This window comes from Tinamus guttatus, unplaced genomic scaffold (assembly GCF_059628265.1).
Source record: "Tinamus guttatus ecotype Peru unplaced genomic scaffold, ASM5962826v1 Tinamus_guttatus_pri_ptg000605l, whole genome shotgun sequence".
NCBI lineage: Eukaryota > Metazoa > Chordata > Aves > Tinamiformes > Tinamidae > Tinamus > Tinamus guttatus.
The window spans coordinates 156421-173130 of NW_028289139.1; the positions used below are offsets into that span (position 1 = coordinate 156421).

The 16710-nt window shown below is 49.0% G+C and overlaps 1 protein-coding gene across 1 annotated transcript in view; it reads right to left on the minus strand.

Annotated features, from left to right (window-relative positions):
• WNT9A (Wnt family member 9A) overlaps positions 1-16456 on the minus strand; it is a 47540-nt gene extending 31084 nt beyond the window's left edge. Inside the window, 1 exon segment of the mRNA XM_088535041.1 lies at positions 16327-16456. Coding sequence (XP_088391167.1) covers positions 16327-16421 — 95 coding nt within the window. The 5' untranslated portion in view covers positions 16422-16456.
• Between the last annotated feature and the right edge of the window lie 254 nt (positions 16457-16710).

Here is a 16710-nt window from a genome sequence, read left to right on the forward strand (position 1 = left end):
CCTTTTGAGCAAGGCTCCCACCAACCTCCTAGAGGTTACTGAGACATCCAGCATTGCCCAACCTGTCCCCTGAGGGAAATAACCCACAGGTCTCACACCTCACTTAGCTGAGGAACAGCATGCATGGGTTACACTTCCATCTCCATGGGCCAAACCACAGGAACGAGGGCAGCAGAACTCCACAGTGGAGAAAGGAATCCCTCAAGTTTACTCCTCTGCAGCCCCAAAATAGCAGCGGTTCACAGTGCCCCAGCAGCAGCATGTAACTTGCATATGAAGCTAGAGCAACAGGCAATGCTCAAGCTGGAGTCCAAGAAAGATATTTTATAGCAAAGGAACAGCTTACAAGACACTTTTTTTGTGCCAGGCTGACCAGTAGATCTCAAACCACAAGGAGAGAAGGGAGAAATAGCCCAAATCTACTGCTCTTAAATTAAGAAAAACACTAGTGCAAGTACATACCAGTTAATTTCCTCCTCTCCTATCAGAGAATTAAGGAAGCACTCAAACTAGTTTCCTATGCTCATGATTTCTCAGATTTTCACCAAAAGATATCCATGTTGATAGTCTTCATGTTTCAGCAACAAACCCAGTTCCATTCTGGAGCTGGTGAAAGGTAATTACCAACTTTCCTCGCTGCAGCTCCCATTTGTTTGGTAAAGTTGGGCCTAGCAGATGAGAGTACACCTTTCTACTAGAGCTCTGTAACATGTAATTTCTGTGTGAATGAGCAGTATACTTCACACTTGGAGTTTTCCTCCAAGTGAAAAAGTTTACAACTAGTTATAAAAATACTTTGGAAACTTGGAGGCCTTTTAAGTGATAAAAGCAAAGTTCCAGCTTGAAAATAAATCATAACAGTAATTCACACACTTGAGAAAAAAAGATATAAACCAACATTGCAAAAAAAAATCTTACACTTAGTGCTGCCAAAATGCCAGTTGATACATGTCACATTTGGGCGCTCCAGGCAACGTTATCACAATAGCTAATACTGGCAGGCAGAGCTCCAAGATGCAAGTCCAAAGCCTAACAGGACACACAGATGCTCCCTGTAGCCTTAGAGAACAGCAGTGGCATGTCAAGCCTTCTGCTGAAGCTTTCACACACGTTTAGCATCTTGAAGATCACAGCAAACAGGATCAAGGTTATGACCTTTCAGATGCTGTTACTGGCTGATCCTCCTTGATGGAGGGCCTTGGAAAACATTTAGATTGAAGTATTTGTGCAACTAAAATGTTTATCTACCTGGTATTTTATACATTTATGATTTCATTGACTCCTGGCTGAAAGAACTCTGCGAGACCTCGGGCCAAGGAGGAAAGCAATTCAGGCAAAGGGAAAGGATAGCAACACCAACAAATGTTTCACATGTTTGCTAGAAACCTGTCATCAGTCTGCAAATAAGAGCAAGACAGTTATGAGAGATTTTTCCCCCGATGGAAATGCCTTGTGCACCTCTGAGTTGACAGATGTATTGGACATAACAAGAACTAAAAGCACAACACTGAGGTATTCTCCTGGATGCCAGATAGAAGCACCTGGAAAATCTTATTGGGGAAGTGCCATGAACCCATTGAGATCATCCCAGTCTATCAACAGCTGAAAACCTGCTCAGCATAAATGCCAGCAAAGAGGTCAAGCACCTCTTTAATCATAGAATCATTATGGTTGGAAAAGACCTTCAAGATCAAGTCCAACCATAAACCCATCACCACCACGCCTGCAAAATCATGTCCTTAAGTGCCTCATCTACATATGTAATGTATCTTGAAATGGCTGGAAATACTGTGCTAGCAGCAGCACACAGAAGAGCATTCCCTTCTCCCACCACAAATAGGAACAGACTCCAGCACCACATTTCCCATGGGGAAGTCTCATGGATACGGTCACATCCCTGGAAGCAAACACTAACCCTCTCCAAAGGGGATGGGGGGCAAGAATTTGTCTAGAGCACATAACACAGTTTGTTAAATCCATGCTTCAGATGCTCATACCAGACACCTGTGGTCTCAGATGATAGGACAGCACATCACTCCTCCACAGTGGAACCACACCAAGCTGCAAAGTCACACCTTCGAGCAGGATGCTGCATGGCAGAAGGTGTATGGGGGTAGAGTATGAGTGAGCAATGCTTCTGTGAACCTCCTGGGTGAAACTTCAGTTGCTCCTTGATCACAGTGTTGGTCTCAGGATAAGCATGGACCCCAACAGCTTTATGTTCCTGCACACATTTGGTTGCATCAAATGGAAAAGTTGGAATAATGGATAGAGAGAATTTTGGAACACTAATGGACAACCCACAGGCAAGATTTTACAGCCTCCCCCAAATAGTCTTCATTGGTTTCACACTGAAGACACTACAGCTTGTTAGGCAGGTTTAATTTTAGAGAACACTCATCGGATTTTCCTTACATAATTTTCTCAATTTGGAAAGCTTTTTGTTTTCCTTGGTGAGAAAAGCTGTCCAGATTTATCATGTTATGTAGGGAGCTGCTTGCCCATAAGAGTCTTAAAATACATTGGCAACAAGTTTCCTTTTAAAATTTGCATATCACAATTAGGGTAATATGGAATTAGAGTTGCTTTAGAAGTGAGCTAGGAAAGAAACAATTAAAAATGGAAAATCCTTCCCACATTATATTGGCATCAAAATGCAGCAGTCCGCAGGGTGCCCACAGGCTGTCAAAAACAGGGCAGCAAGAGATCAGGAAATGTTCCAGTCTGAACCCATTAAGCAGGATGTATAAAAATCCCACAACACAGGATAGCAATTTCTAGTGTTGTGAATTTTTAGAAAAGTCCATCTTTCTGTGAAAGGTGCCACATTAAATTTAATTAGGTTCAACATATCTGCAGTCATCCTCTCCTCTTACTCCTTGCTTGACTGAAGCAAAAAGTCAACTGTGAAGGTTTGTGTGTATCAGTCTGAAATCAGAAAAGGCCATAGACCATTTGCACCAATAACCCACCTGGTTCCTTTTAGCTCATTTGAGAGCTGATTAAGAGCCACTCTAGCAGCTCTCACTCCTTTGCCATTCTGCCTCATGGTTTTAGCAATGCATAATGAGAGGAGTCACATCTCAAATTGACTTATCTAACTCTGGTTCAAAACCTAGGATGAAGTGAACCACATCATCCAAAGTTGTCCTGGCCAGTCCTTCCTATCACATAGGAGAGACAAGACACCAAAGCAAGCTGCTAACAAGGAGAAGCACAGGACCAAGAATCCATGTTCTGTCCCTTAACAGTGCCTCTCAAATAACTGTAGGCAAATCCCTTCACTGCTCTATGTCTTAGTTTCCCAAGCAAAATTGGATCATGATATTGACCACCTTTGGCAAGTGCTTTGAGGACAAGCAAATGAAAGGCACCATTAAGAGCCTTATGTAACTTGTTCTGCCAGTAGATTTTAGAGAATTAAGCATTTTAAAGATTCATTTCTTCTCAATATCTCCTCAAACTGCTGTTTCAGGAGCCAGCTCAGATCCTCCAAGGCCACCAGGCAGCACACAAGACACTACAAAGTCAAAGGTTTTCAGTGAACCAGACTCTCTAGTTGTTGATGCTGCATACCTCAAACAGCTCTATTACTGAAAATGTTTGAGCGAGGAAGAAGGTTTACAAAACGTTTCTTCTCACACCCTCCCAAAATGTCTTGGTCTTTCTCATGCAAGATCAGGCTCTACAACCTTCCACCTCCTCACATTGCACTCTCACATCTTGGAGCCACTGCAGCTAGGACTTATGAATTATCTCTCTAGCAACGCACTGGCCCTCTGACTCACAAGAGGACCATACCAGCAAGGGGTCTCCAGCAGATACTGCTAAATTCCCTCTACCACTAATCAACTCAATTTTAGGGCAATTGAGTTCTTTTTAAAAAGGAGTTAACAGCCCAACAGATTAAGTAGCACTTCCCCCTCACTTGGGTCACTTCAGCTATCTCCAGGGAGAGCAGGCCAACCTCAGCTCCACCAAAAACAAGCAAGGAGCAGCCTTGCTTAGCTCTGCTCAAGCACTGACCAAAAATACAGCAGAGAATCCTGAAACTCCCAATTCCCCATCTCTCCTGCACAATGTGATTCTATCTGTCCAAGTTCTCTACACATGGTACCCCTGCAGCTCTGCTCTGGTGTGCAGTATGTAGATGCAACAAACTAATTAGTCTTACAGTGTGTTCTGCATGTGCACATGCATACTCTGCAGCAAAACCTTATTAAAAGAGGGTGCAACTCCCTACAAAACATCCAGGGAGGAAAGGGCTACTGATCTCATGTGTAGTGCAGGTTCCACATGCCCTTCCTCTATACATGACCTTCCTCTTTATTTGTATTATTTAAGGCTCTCTGTTGGGAAAGTTAGCTCCATACATGAAGGCTCTCAGACAAATGCACCAAGTGTTCCCTGTTCATGAATCTAAGGAGATCTTAGATTTAGTTTTTCAGTACTTTTGCTCACAAAAGTAGCTCTGGAGCTCCCTGCCACCACCCTGGGGGACTCCGAAAGAAGGAAAGTCACAGTATGGCTTGAGCTTTGATTGTGAGCAACTCCCACCTCAAAGGGGCAGGTCATTAACTTCCCCTTAATTGATGGTTACAAACTCAATCAAAACCAGCTGCCTGAAGTCTAAACTTTTGGCTGAAGGCTTTGAATAGGGGTGGAATCCCCAAGAGAGGCAAGAAATCAGTTAGCAAGTACAGATCCTCACTTCCAGTTCCTTGCAAAGAGGGGTGACAATTCCTCAGGGGAGTCAGGCTCACTTCATGGGGTAACATTACCCTCAGCATCTACAGCTGCACTTGTTGCCTCCTTCTGAAAAGCTGCTTCTCACAAGCACAGCCCCAACCAAGAGGCCTTCAAAAAGCAACTTCAGAAGGATTCCAGCCTTGCCCAGACACTCCTAGGACAAGCAGAGGCTTTGCAGAAGGTAGTTTGGCAGGTTGCATTAGTGTCCCTCTTAGATCAATACAACAGCATCACCTCCTTCCCCCCCAACTCCAAAAAACTTTTTACTTCTCTCATCAAGACCCCAGTATCTTCTAAGACATTAGAAGTTTATGTAAAGAGATACATGCCTAGCAATCATTTTCTTTTCAGCGCATCCAGAGGATCTTGAGAAAAGACACTAAAGATGAGGTTATAGCTCATGTTTTAAAGGAGAAAACCCACAGTTGGAGTGAGACTTCACTGCCAAGAAGTGTGACACCAGTGCAAGTGGCCTGACTCAGTGGAGCATCTTCCATCAAGTCTTTGAAAGGACATGCAAAGGATGGGAAAGTGTCTGCCAGGAATGCTTCCAATATATGAAGACAGGGGCCTTTCATCCATTTTATAATTCAGAGGCAACAGACAGCTGGGTTTTCACCTTCACTCCCTAGATTAAAAAAAAAGAAAACCAACAGACCCAAAACATCTCTGCACTCCTGGTTAAAATGGAACTGCTTACAGTTTTGGGGAATCTTTCCATCAGCTTCCTTGTGGCCCCCAGTGGAATCATGGGCTTTGCATAGCTGCACAGCAGGTGCTTTGAAGTAGCTCAAGGTGACTCTGCATGGTTTGCAGACCTGCTGTGGGAAGCCAGAATGCCCACCTTGCCCATACATGATGCCTAGTCCCTTCTCCATAGCATGCCAGGTGAGCTATGAAAAACCTAGAGCTAAAGAAACTGAAGGATGTCACCACATCTGAGTTGCTGGGTTTGACATTGTCTCTCAGACACCTTCACGGGGACAGCACAAAGCTGTGCCCAGCAACCACCTCCACCTCAGGCCCTCAAGGGCAAATAAATTTGGGTCCAGAGCAGCAAATCTACAGTTCCAGCTGAAGCCCAAGGATGCTGATAGCATTAAATAAGTTAATAAGCTGCAGCAACCAAAGGTCTCAGGTCACCTTCCCCTAGAGAGTTAAATTGCAATAATAAGATGCATGTGCTATTAGTGAAGTCATCCCATTTAACTCCAAGGGTTAAAGGCAGCAGTTAAAGACAGTTAAAGTGCAACTCACTGCCCTGCATTTTGAAGTGAAAAAGCAAGCAGTTTGGTTTAGAAGAATAAAAAATAATAAAAAAGCAGAGTGAAAAAGCTGGACAAAGGAGAGCAAGCAGCTCCCAAGAAACCCAGCTGGACAGTTTTAAGCACTGAATCAGCAGATTCAGGAGCTGGCACACACACCAGCCTAGGTAATCTGTTTGCAGCTTTATATTTGGGAGGCTCACTATATTAGCCATCTGTAAGGGGACACTTGAGCAACGTTAACTGGAATGAACTGAGCACAGGAATGCAAAGCGGGTTGGTTAAACCACATTAATTTTGAAGGAGTGCCTCCACACAAGGCTCTAAAGTGCTCTTAATTCAGTTTAGGCTGATTTGCTCTGAAATCAAGTATGTTAAAGTGAATTAAGGCTCTTTAATCCTGGAGGAGTGCGCTTCCACCAGGGGCTAGTTAAGAGTAATTGAACTAATCCACTTTAAAAGTCAGTTCAGATTAGTTGTGCTAAGTGGCTGTGCAGATGAGGCCTAGGAGCACAGAGACCATCTCCAGCACACGATCACATCAATCTACCTTGAGGGCTGCTCTGGGAGGACAGCTAGAACAGGGCTATTCTGCTCTGAAATGGCTGGAAGTGGCCCAAGACATTAAAATAAGAATACTGTAATAGAAATGTCCACTTGTGCTTGACAGGTGCCATCTGCTTACAACTAAAGGTATTTTCCAAGTGTTTTCTTTCTGGACTGTATGCTGAGTACAGCCAAGGAGGAGCTTTTTCACATACAGCTCCAAGAACACTGGCACTGTGTCTCAACTAGGCCATGCCTGGTGCTCAGCACCCCTTCTCACTCCACCAAGACCACAGAAGCTCCCAGGTCTCCACTGTCATGGGGGCACCAGGGAATAGGCTCAGCTGAGAATTTCTCAGGCTATTTCCACCATGGATCACTTATTTGGTATTCTCCTTTCCACCTCGGCCTGTTCTCAGGGTATTAAACTTAGCTGGTCACTTGCTGTCCCCACTGGTTTCCATCCCAGCTTTTCTTTTTTCTGGCTGGGAAAAAAAAAAAAAAAAAAGAAAAGACAATTTCCTATTGAAATGGGGAAGGGGAGGCATTTAGATGGCTAAACCCTCTCCCAAACTCTATCTCACCCCAGTTTCTACTGCTGGGACCTCCACCTTGGGCATCCCCCCTAAACCCCAGCACCCTGCAGGCATCGCATGGTTTTGCCTTTCTAGGAAAGCAGCAAACCCCTCAGCGCTTGATCCAAGCGGGTCCTTCCCCAGCTAAGAATAATCCACCCAGCTGCTGTTTGATTTGCACATAACCATGGATGCACAGTGTTTTTATCAGCTCAATATACCAGGGGGAGAGGAAGCAAGCCTGCGTGTGTTCACTCCAGTTAATGTTTCCTGTGCGGTTCAGGCCGTTATGCTTACAGGTATGTTTATTCCACTACTTTAGCAAACCAGCAGACTTTTTAATGGAACTGTTGATGTTTTTCCTGGCCGATCCTCCTGGATGGGCAAGGCAGCATACAAGCGGAGTTCATTCCTCACTCCAGCCTGAAACTACTATTCTCCTCCTGGGACCACGGGGAATTGAAGGTTTCCATTGCACTGGTCAGATTTCTTCCTTCACCAGCCCTAAAGTTTTAGTTAGATACGTAAACAGAAGAGCTGAAGGCAGCTGACAGTAGCAGGAGCAATATGCAAGGTCTATATGCAAGGCCACTGAGTTCTGTGCACCTACCATAATGTGCTGGAGGGTTACTGGGTGCCATGCTGCACCCCCAAAATGCAACCTTGCCTGTAAGGCATGCCTTGCTGCCAAGTCTGCAGGTTAAAGTTAAGGGAAGGGAAGGTTTCCTGCTTTGTTAGCATTTTAGAGATCACTAAGCAGTAAATCACACTTTTTCAGCAGCCCAGCATTGCTGCAAAAAGGAACAGTTAACTCCTGCATAATCAGAGCACTGTATCACCCCAAAAAGACACATCATTACCCATCTGACCAGCATCCCTGGCAGCAGCTCACTGGCTTGTACTGCACTCCCATGCAAGCCCAGACAGCCTCTAGGCAGATCAGGATCCACTATCCATCCACCTGAGGTTCTCCCTGTCTACAGCAAAGTGCCTAAGGAATGGGGTCTTTTCTTCCTACCCTTCAGCTATTATGGGTCTTCTCCAAAGATCTGCTGTCTGGCACAAAGTCTCTCCTGTACCAGACAGGTCTCCACCTATTAAACCTTTTCATCAGCTACTGCTACAAAATTCAGCATGGATATTCTGACTTCAAATAGACAAGTAGCATAGGCACACAGTAGTGGCAGCATGGATTGCTCAAGGCTTTTAGTCCCATTGCCACTCTCCCAAGAAAAGCTCTTCAGTTTGTCCTCTTCAAGCTCATGCTAAGCCTCTGGATTTCCAGAGTCAACACAGGACAAGCCAGAAGATAGAAACAGTCATCAGGGATGCAACACAGTTGAGCTGATGAGCCAAAGGAAGCATTGGATCTTTGGTTAGACCTGCAATTCAGCTCAAGTGGCTGTTTCACCTCTGGCCTTCCTAACCACAGACTGGGAAATAACTCCCTGCTAGCTCCCAGCAGGAGATTTATCTTTGGCAGGGGATTAAAACATCCCTGCCCCCCTCACCTTTGATTACAGAGAGGCCCAGGGATGTAGAAAGAGCTGCGCTATTAGCTTGCCAGGTATTCGGAGCTCTCACCTTTCACTGGAAGAGGATTAGTACTAGGAAAGAATTTTGTCAAGATTATTTAAAAGACCTGACTTGTTTTGCTTAAAGTATCAGTTCTGGTGGGCTGTCCCCCAAGGGTTTCTGAGCTTGGGGATAGGATTTCTTGCTGGAGATGGGCAGGAAAGCTGGGGCAGAGATGCTTGCAGAACAGCAGGTGAGCTCCACAGCTGCATCACTTGGCTGGGTAAGGCTGCTTCCAACAGGGAGCTCAGCTGAACCCATTGATTGCTCTGGGAAGGTCTCTAGTCAACCCAAACAAAGCAGGTGCAGGATTTGGATCCTGATCCAAAACCCAGTGCAAAGCAGATGAACAGACAGGGCAAGATAGGGCTTTCACTAAACTTCATAAGCATCTGGCTCTAATTAACTGCTACTGCTAATGACCTAGGCCAAATGGATCTGCTCATAAAATTCATGCACAGTGCTTGTCATCTCATTGCCATGAACAGCATGCACCACACTACCTTCCAAGTCAGCACCAGCTCAGAGCATTAGTGCTAGATACATGTTCTACAGTAGACACATAGAAGAGCCATGTTCTTGATTTGCTTGCAACAGACAGGTTCAAGATTAACCTGTTATTTCCCTTCCCCTCTAAGGAAGGGATTGTCAGCAACTGAATCTGCAAAAAAAGAATTCACCCAGCTTCCAGAAGAATAATTTAATCTCACAAGCAGACATGAAGACCACATAGCATGTTCAGGAGCTGTTTGCAAAGAAAAAAAAAAAGTGAACCAAAAACTGAGGGGGGAAAAACTCAGAATTAGTTTCTCTATTAGCTAAGGCAAATCCCTGAAGTTAAATTGCTGTGTTTATCCATGTAGTCACAAAATACTGTTCTACTTAGCACAGTGCAAACATGCATTACAATAAAGTGTAAACCTTACCAAGCTGATAAACTTCATAAGTGTATTTTAGGACAGTATCTTAAGAGATAAGACTCATTAGCACTTACAGCCAAACTCTGAGGAAGCCTTAAAAAGCACAGTTAAAAACAGGGGGAAAAAGGGGAAAGCCTTGAAACAAGGCCTCAAAGATCAACTTCTAAATTGTTAACCCTTTCCATTCAGCATAACAGTTTCCTGCTACTCAGCGTGGTCTGAGCTGGGTCCTTAGCTCAGGAGGACATGTCATGCCCAGGCTGCCTGTGTTGCTCCAAGATCCACAGTTCTCGCCACAGTTGCATCCCATACAAGGGACAGTAGCCCTCCATCCATGTTTTCACAGTATCATTAACAAGCAGGCAGCTGGTCCCTGTGCTTGTTAGGGCTTCTCAGACTGAGAAACCAATTGCATTAACATGCTACAAGCCACCAGAGAATTCGTCTGGCTGTACAGAGAGAGGCTGCTTAGTTATGGAGAGGAGCCAGCAGCTCAGCATGGCTGCAGTCAGCAGGGCCAGGCACACAAGACTTCCTGATTGCTTCGAAAAACAAACCCCATATGCCTTGAAGGAAGCACTGGGAACCTAGCAGGTTACCACCTGGGCACTCAGAAATTGGGGGTGAAAGTGTGTATGTAGTACATACACTTCGCTAAGTGCCATACCACCCAGGAGTACCATCTCCTGGCAGCTGTAGTGCCTATGGTTAAGCACAAAATGGTCAAAGGAGCCTTTAGAAGTGTCTTGATCTGCTAGAAATAATGTATTGGGTTCCCTGCCATGCTTTAAATATGAGGATAGGAGTTGTCCCATTTGTATTCATGGTCCTCATATCTAATAATTCTTGAAGGTTCCACACTGCAGCTCATGGCTTCCTCCATAGAAATACTCCAATCTAGACTCTCTTGTGGCATCTCTGGAAAGTTTCAGAACTCCATCTAGCCTAAGTTGCCTTGTTTAAAGAGACTTGCACATGCTCCAAGCTGGTCTTCCTAGGTTCCACCATAGGAGACCCCATGGCCATTCAACCAGCCCAGCACTGGGATTGCTGGTGATGCTCATTAGGTCAATGCCTCCTCCCTTAAATTTCATCACTTCACAAGGAAAAGCAAACCTTCACTCAGTCAAGTGCACCATGAAGTCTACCAGCACAGTGATTAAGCAGACAGGGAAAGCCAAAACCCAATCTACTTGGAAAGATTTAGACTAAGGAGCATCATAGTTGGTCCTTTTAGGCATTTACTCAACCATTCCCCTCCCCAGCCCTACAAACTAATTCAATTACCTAGCACTGAATAAGCCTAGGGCAATTCTCATTACACTGTGATAAAGCAAAAGGCCTTTAATTATTAAACACTCATGGGCTTTCTGTGTTGGGGATGTGGGGCTGGACTCCCTTTTACTGCTGTTAGCAGTTTCCAAAAAGCCAGTTAATCATTGACCAGGCCTTTCACCAGGAAACCAGAGTCTTGCAGATGCCTGGCCCCTAACTCTGCATCACCAGCTGCACTACAGAAAGCATCTTGTGTCCTCCTGCTTTCCCAGGTTATGGGATTCATTTTTATAACTAGGTACCTTTTTTACCCCCTCAGTAATCACCTATACCATAGGTGCACCACCAAAAAAGCACATTTGGACAGAGAGCTGTACATGGACAAGTTGTACACCAGAGATGGGTGCCATGGCCCCTTCCAGATAAGGGAAATGGAGGCATGTGGCAGTTGTGACAAGCCAGGACATGGATCCAAGCCATGCTTGGATCCAAGCCATACTAATTCCTGCCTGAATAGGGTTTTGACACTGCTCATTGATCACACCCCAGGCACCGGGAGATTTCAGGTACCGCCCAGGCCAACTGGGGACAGTTCCAGGTCCCCAGGGCTGATGAAGCAGCTCTGCATATGCCAAACTAGTTGTTTTTCCAAGTGCTCCTGGGCTTCTTCACCTTTCATGGCACTACATCCATCACTTAGAGCACTGCCTGTAAACATCTAGAAAGCAAATGCTTCTGTGCATGAGTTCCCTCTACAAAGCAATGGAGGTTAAAAAAAAAAAAAAAGGTTTTGAATTCACCAAGAAAGGCCAAAGTTGGCAGAAAAGCCAGAGGGGAGTCAGACTGATATGACAATTCACCCAGATGGGCAGAAGCAGAGGAATAGCCCATGTTTTATATGCAAAAGACAACACCTTTAGTGAGCCTCAGGCTCCAGAGAAGCAGATGAGCCAATGCCCTGCAGTGGGACATCCAAGCTGCCCCTCCGGCCGCCTCCTGCCTCTGCTCCAGCTGTGCTCCTGCATGCAACATTCCTCCCTCTGCAGCCTGCGTCTGGATGCAGGTCGTGCCAAGAGGCAGCTGCGCCGTCTCAGCGCGCGCCAGGGGCTCGGGGAGCCCGCACGCTGCGGCCTGGCATCCCGGCTGCTCCCGAGGAGCTCGCACGCAGCCCGGAGCTCCACACCACCATCCAGTGACAGGCAGAGAAACGCTCCATAGGCAGCGGCCACGCTCGCGTCCAGCACAGCCACAGGCTGCTGCGGCTGGAAAGCACAACATGCCGGCACCGGAGAGCTCGATTTTACTGGAGACAGTAAAATCAGGACAATTCTGCGCACTTGCAAGGCGCCCCCACATACCCCTGCTAATTCTAAGGCCACTAAAGGGGTTGCAACCATCAGGGTGGTCACTGAACCCTCAAGTCACAAGCCTTATGTTCACAAGGTGAGGGGTTTTTTTTTTTTTTGCAGAATTAAGCCCTGAACCAGCACACATGCAACATTTCCACCCCAGCAGCACCTAACTGATATTACCTACCCTGCACCTGCAAGGGGGAGCAAAAACAGATTACACTTCCCACACCAAAAACACCCCACTGTGCAGTAGCAGTGCTGCTCTCAGTAGCCAGGTTGGTAAATTAGGGCAAGCTATGCTTCCCCTCCCTCCCTCTCCCCCATGCAAGCATTTAAGGGTTCCCACTGCCTGCGTGCAGGGTGCAGATCAGTTACATTTATGAAGAACATTGCAATCTGTCAATATAAACACTATGTGAGCATGAGCCACTTGTAACATTACTACCGGGGCTTGACAAGTGTGTGCAGAGGGAGCGGATCAGCTTCAGCTCCTCCTGCAGTGGGAGGAAAGGAAAACAAGCTCCATGCTGTAAGGAACTCACTTCTTGTGGGTTCCCCCTGATTTTGGGGGGCATCTAAATAAAAACCAGTCTGTAATCAGAGCACACAGAGGCAAGGGACCATGCACCCAAAGCTCACAAGTCACCAAAGCAGCAGAACAGGGAGGAAAGCAAAATGCAATGCTTATCCCAGGATCCCAGCAGTCTGGGGCTGCTCCAAGCTATCCCCCTCCGCTGATTGCAGTATGGTGCAAATTAGTTTTAAGGCAGCCCAGCCGCAGAGGAGATGCCCAAGCAGAACAGCAGACTGGCTCTTGGAGCAGCAAGTGCATCTCAGCCAGCCAGGCTTGGCCAGCACTCATCTCAAGGCAATGCTTCCCCCTCTGGTATGACTCAACCAGTGCCACTGTCAGAAATACTCCTATCCTAAAACATGCCCTTATCCCTCAGGCATCCCCAGGGAAGCTGCTGAGTGACCTGGAGTCAGCAGCAGCCCATTAAATCCTACTCCAGTTTTGCCAGCCCGCTGCCTCCCCTATAAGCAGGAACAGCCTTATATCAGGCAAGAGGTGCAACATCACAGCATCCCCCCATCCAGCCTCTTCCAGCTGCTTTCCATTAACCAGGGCTAACGAGCCCCTTGGGAGCAGCTGCCTGGGGACTCCACTCACCACTCAGTTGGATGAGCATCACACCAGCTGCAAGAACCTGCTTCTCTATAGGAAGAGAAGCAGCACCAAGCCTGGAGTAGGATGCTACCCACCTGCAGGCAAGAGAACAAACCTGAACCTTCCTCTGCCCCACAGCAGTGGGGCATCATCTTCAGTGCATGCCTTTGGCTTAGAGCATTTATTTGCTTTTTCTGGCTGTTTGCAAACCCCTCTGAGCCACCACCAGAGGGGAACACCCCCATCCCAGGGCCTTCCCACCCCAGCACTGCCCAGACCCCGCTCCAGCCCCCCTTCTGACCCGCCTGCTGCCCCAGGGGGCAGCCCCAGAGGGCAGCCCCAGACATAACTACATGCTGACACAATCTCGTTATCATGTAACCATGCCCCGCTCCTGTCCCCACGCACTAATTCCCAGGCAGGCCACACATTTGGAAACACCAAATTCTTTCCCCGAAATAAGACGTGGGGGAGTGAAGCGGGGGGGAAGGGATCACCCACAGCTGTCCCTATCCCCCCATTGCCAGCAGAGCAGGGCAGCTAAGCAGGAGCTGCAATATGACATCTGCTTAACACGGCCACCCATTGATCCCTGCTCCCCACCATGGGGGCAAGAGCCCACAGAGCAGAGGGTCTCACAGGCCATCAAGGGGTGCCAGGACACTCACTAGCTCCTTGGACCGAGAAGGAGCATCCTTTCTCCCTGCCTAGGACACTTCATCAATCAAGTCATCTTTATCACAGTCCCCAAGCCAAGGGGGATGCATCCAGGTTGCCCTCCCCCACCCTCTGCTATGGTCGCACCAAAGTCTCCAATTTTTCAAGATTAGGATGACAGATACTGAGGTCACTCCTCACCTGGAGGTCCCCCATTCCTGCAGCAACATCCATATGGGAAGTGCTGTAATGAGTGGAGTTGACACCAGCCACCAGAAGGCATCTGCAGAGGCATTAAGAGCCCCATGGGAGCAGATATGGGGGGTAAGAACCTACCACTTTCCTTATGAGTGATGCCTGCAAGGGGCAGCTCCTCTTCCATACACTTGTTGGATCACATCTCACAAGGCATTAGTGAGGACCCTGGACCTCAGCCCTGAATATTCTCCAGTGTCCCCAGAAGCTCAGCAAGTGTGATTGCTGGTTTAGGCTCCTTAGCCAAGTGAGATTAGCAGATGCTGAGCCTTTGTTGGGGCCCAACCCAGAGAGATACCTCACATAAGCAACCTTCCCCATGCTCCACAGGGCTGGGACAGACATCTGGCAGAGTCTCCTCCTGCCCTCCTTAGATAGGGAGCCTCAAATCAAGGTGAAAAGAGCAGCAGCTGCCCCAGAAGTGGCTTGGGGCAGGGAATAGCCTGAAACAGGTAGGGCACCAGACCTGACAGCCCCCTCCCTGCTAAAATACACCCGCCAGAAGAGAAATCCCCGAAGCAGTTAACTGGAATGGAGTTACCTGCTGCATTACAGCTGCTACCAGCAGCACAGAGTTAAAGCCAACTCCACAAAGCAGCAGTATAAGCACCTGGTATCTATGGTCCTCAGCAGATAGGCAGCTCAGCACCATGCTCAGTGCACTGCAGAGGGGGACCAGGCAGTTTCCTAAAGCCATCGCGCACAGGGGTGATGGTGTTCCCTCACACACCAACCTCAGAAGCAGGAAGCTAAGCCCTTCTCAAGACGGGAATGGCAGAGACGAGCAGCGGTGTTTGGAAAGCTTTGCCAGACCACAGGCAAACAGACAAGCCTCAACACCAGGATTTGTTTTACTGGAAAGGAGCGTGTGTGTGGGGGAGAGACCTCAAGTCTGGTAAAACCTTCCACGGAGCTGGTCCAGTGGCTCCTACCAGCGGTCACAACACAACATCCTGAACCAGACCAAAAGTTATCCCTAAGTTCAAACAATTTGGTGAGCACCACAGCAATCAGGGCATTCACATCCTCCCCACCTCACCCCCGTGAGCCGACCACCTTCAGAACAGGTCTTTTAAAGCAGAGAAAGAACCAAAACATCATTTATAGAGACCCCACAGTGACCAAAGCACAGCAGTATGCGCAGCATGAGCCTCCCCAAGCACTGCAGGCTGGGCAGCCCCCCCGGTATAGGGGAGGGGAGAAAAAAGGCGCAAAAACACACAAGCAGAAAGAGGAGCCAGGCGGGAGAAAAGGCTCACGATGGGAGAGCGATTTGGGGCAAATAAAGGGGGAATCGGGTGCGGTGAAGACGTCGGGGGCGCCCCGTCCACCTGCGCGCCGCGGCCCGGGCTGGCGGCGCCCCCTGGCGGCCGCTCCGCGGCGCCGCGCGCAGGTGAGCGGCGACGGGACGGGGCGCGCCGGGATGCGGCGCAAAGTCACCCCCGTCCTCCCTGCCTAAAAGCGGCTCATTTTGGGGACCACTTGCAAGCGCCAGGGTTGGAAGAGGGGAAAAAAAGCGGGATTTAGCCACGCGCCAAGCTCATCGTGGAGTAAAGATAGGTTGACAGTCCCCCACGTCTATGCGGGACAGAAGGCTCCCAGCACAAGGGCACCTGCAGCCGGGTCCCCTCCGCGCCCGCGCTGCCACCGGGGCTTGCGGGAAGCAGAGTTGTCCTCGCTGCTCGCGCAGGTGACCGGGGAGTGGTGACAGCGCCGGGAAGCGGTGACAGCGCCGGACAGGGACAAGCAGCGCTCGCCGGGAGGGCGCGGTGGGTCGCGCGCCCGCAGGAGCGGCACCGCGGAGCCGCCCGGCTCCGTCCTGCACCCAGCCCCGCCGCTGTAAAGCGGCACCTGCACCGGGGGCACGAAAGAAAAAAATAAAAGAAAAAAAAAAAAAGAAAAAAAACCTTGCGCACGCTGCGGATGCAAAACAGAGCAAAAGGAGCCCAAAAGTGCCTAAAGCAGCGGCGCGGCGGGGAGGGCACGTACCCGAAGTACGCGGCGGCGGGCCGCGGGGCGCAGGCGAGCAGCCCTAGGAGCGCGCAGGAGCAGAGCCATCCGAGCAGGACGTGTCCATCCAGCATCTTGCAGCGGCGCCGGCGCTGCTCATCTCGCTCCCGCGCCGCGCCCGCTGCGGCCCCGCCGCCCGCGCCGCCTCTTATAGCGCGCAGCGGCCGCGGGCGCCCGGCGCGGGGGCGGGCGGGGGGCGGAGCCGGCGCGGGAGGGGGCGGGGACTGCGGCGGGGGGGGCGGGGACGGGCACGGGGGGTGGTGGGAGGGGCAGGGAGGACACGCCCCCCCTCGGGGAGGAGGGAGCGCGCGGAGCGGGGGGGGCGGTGCTGGCCGCGCTGCGTGTGCAAGGGCGCGTGCACAG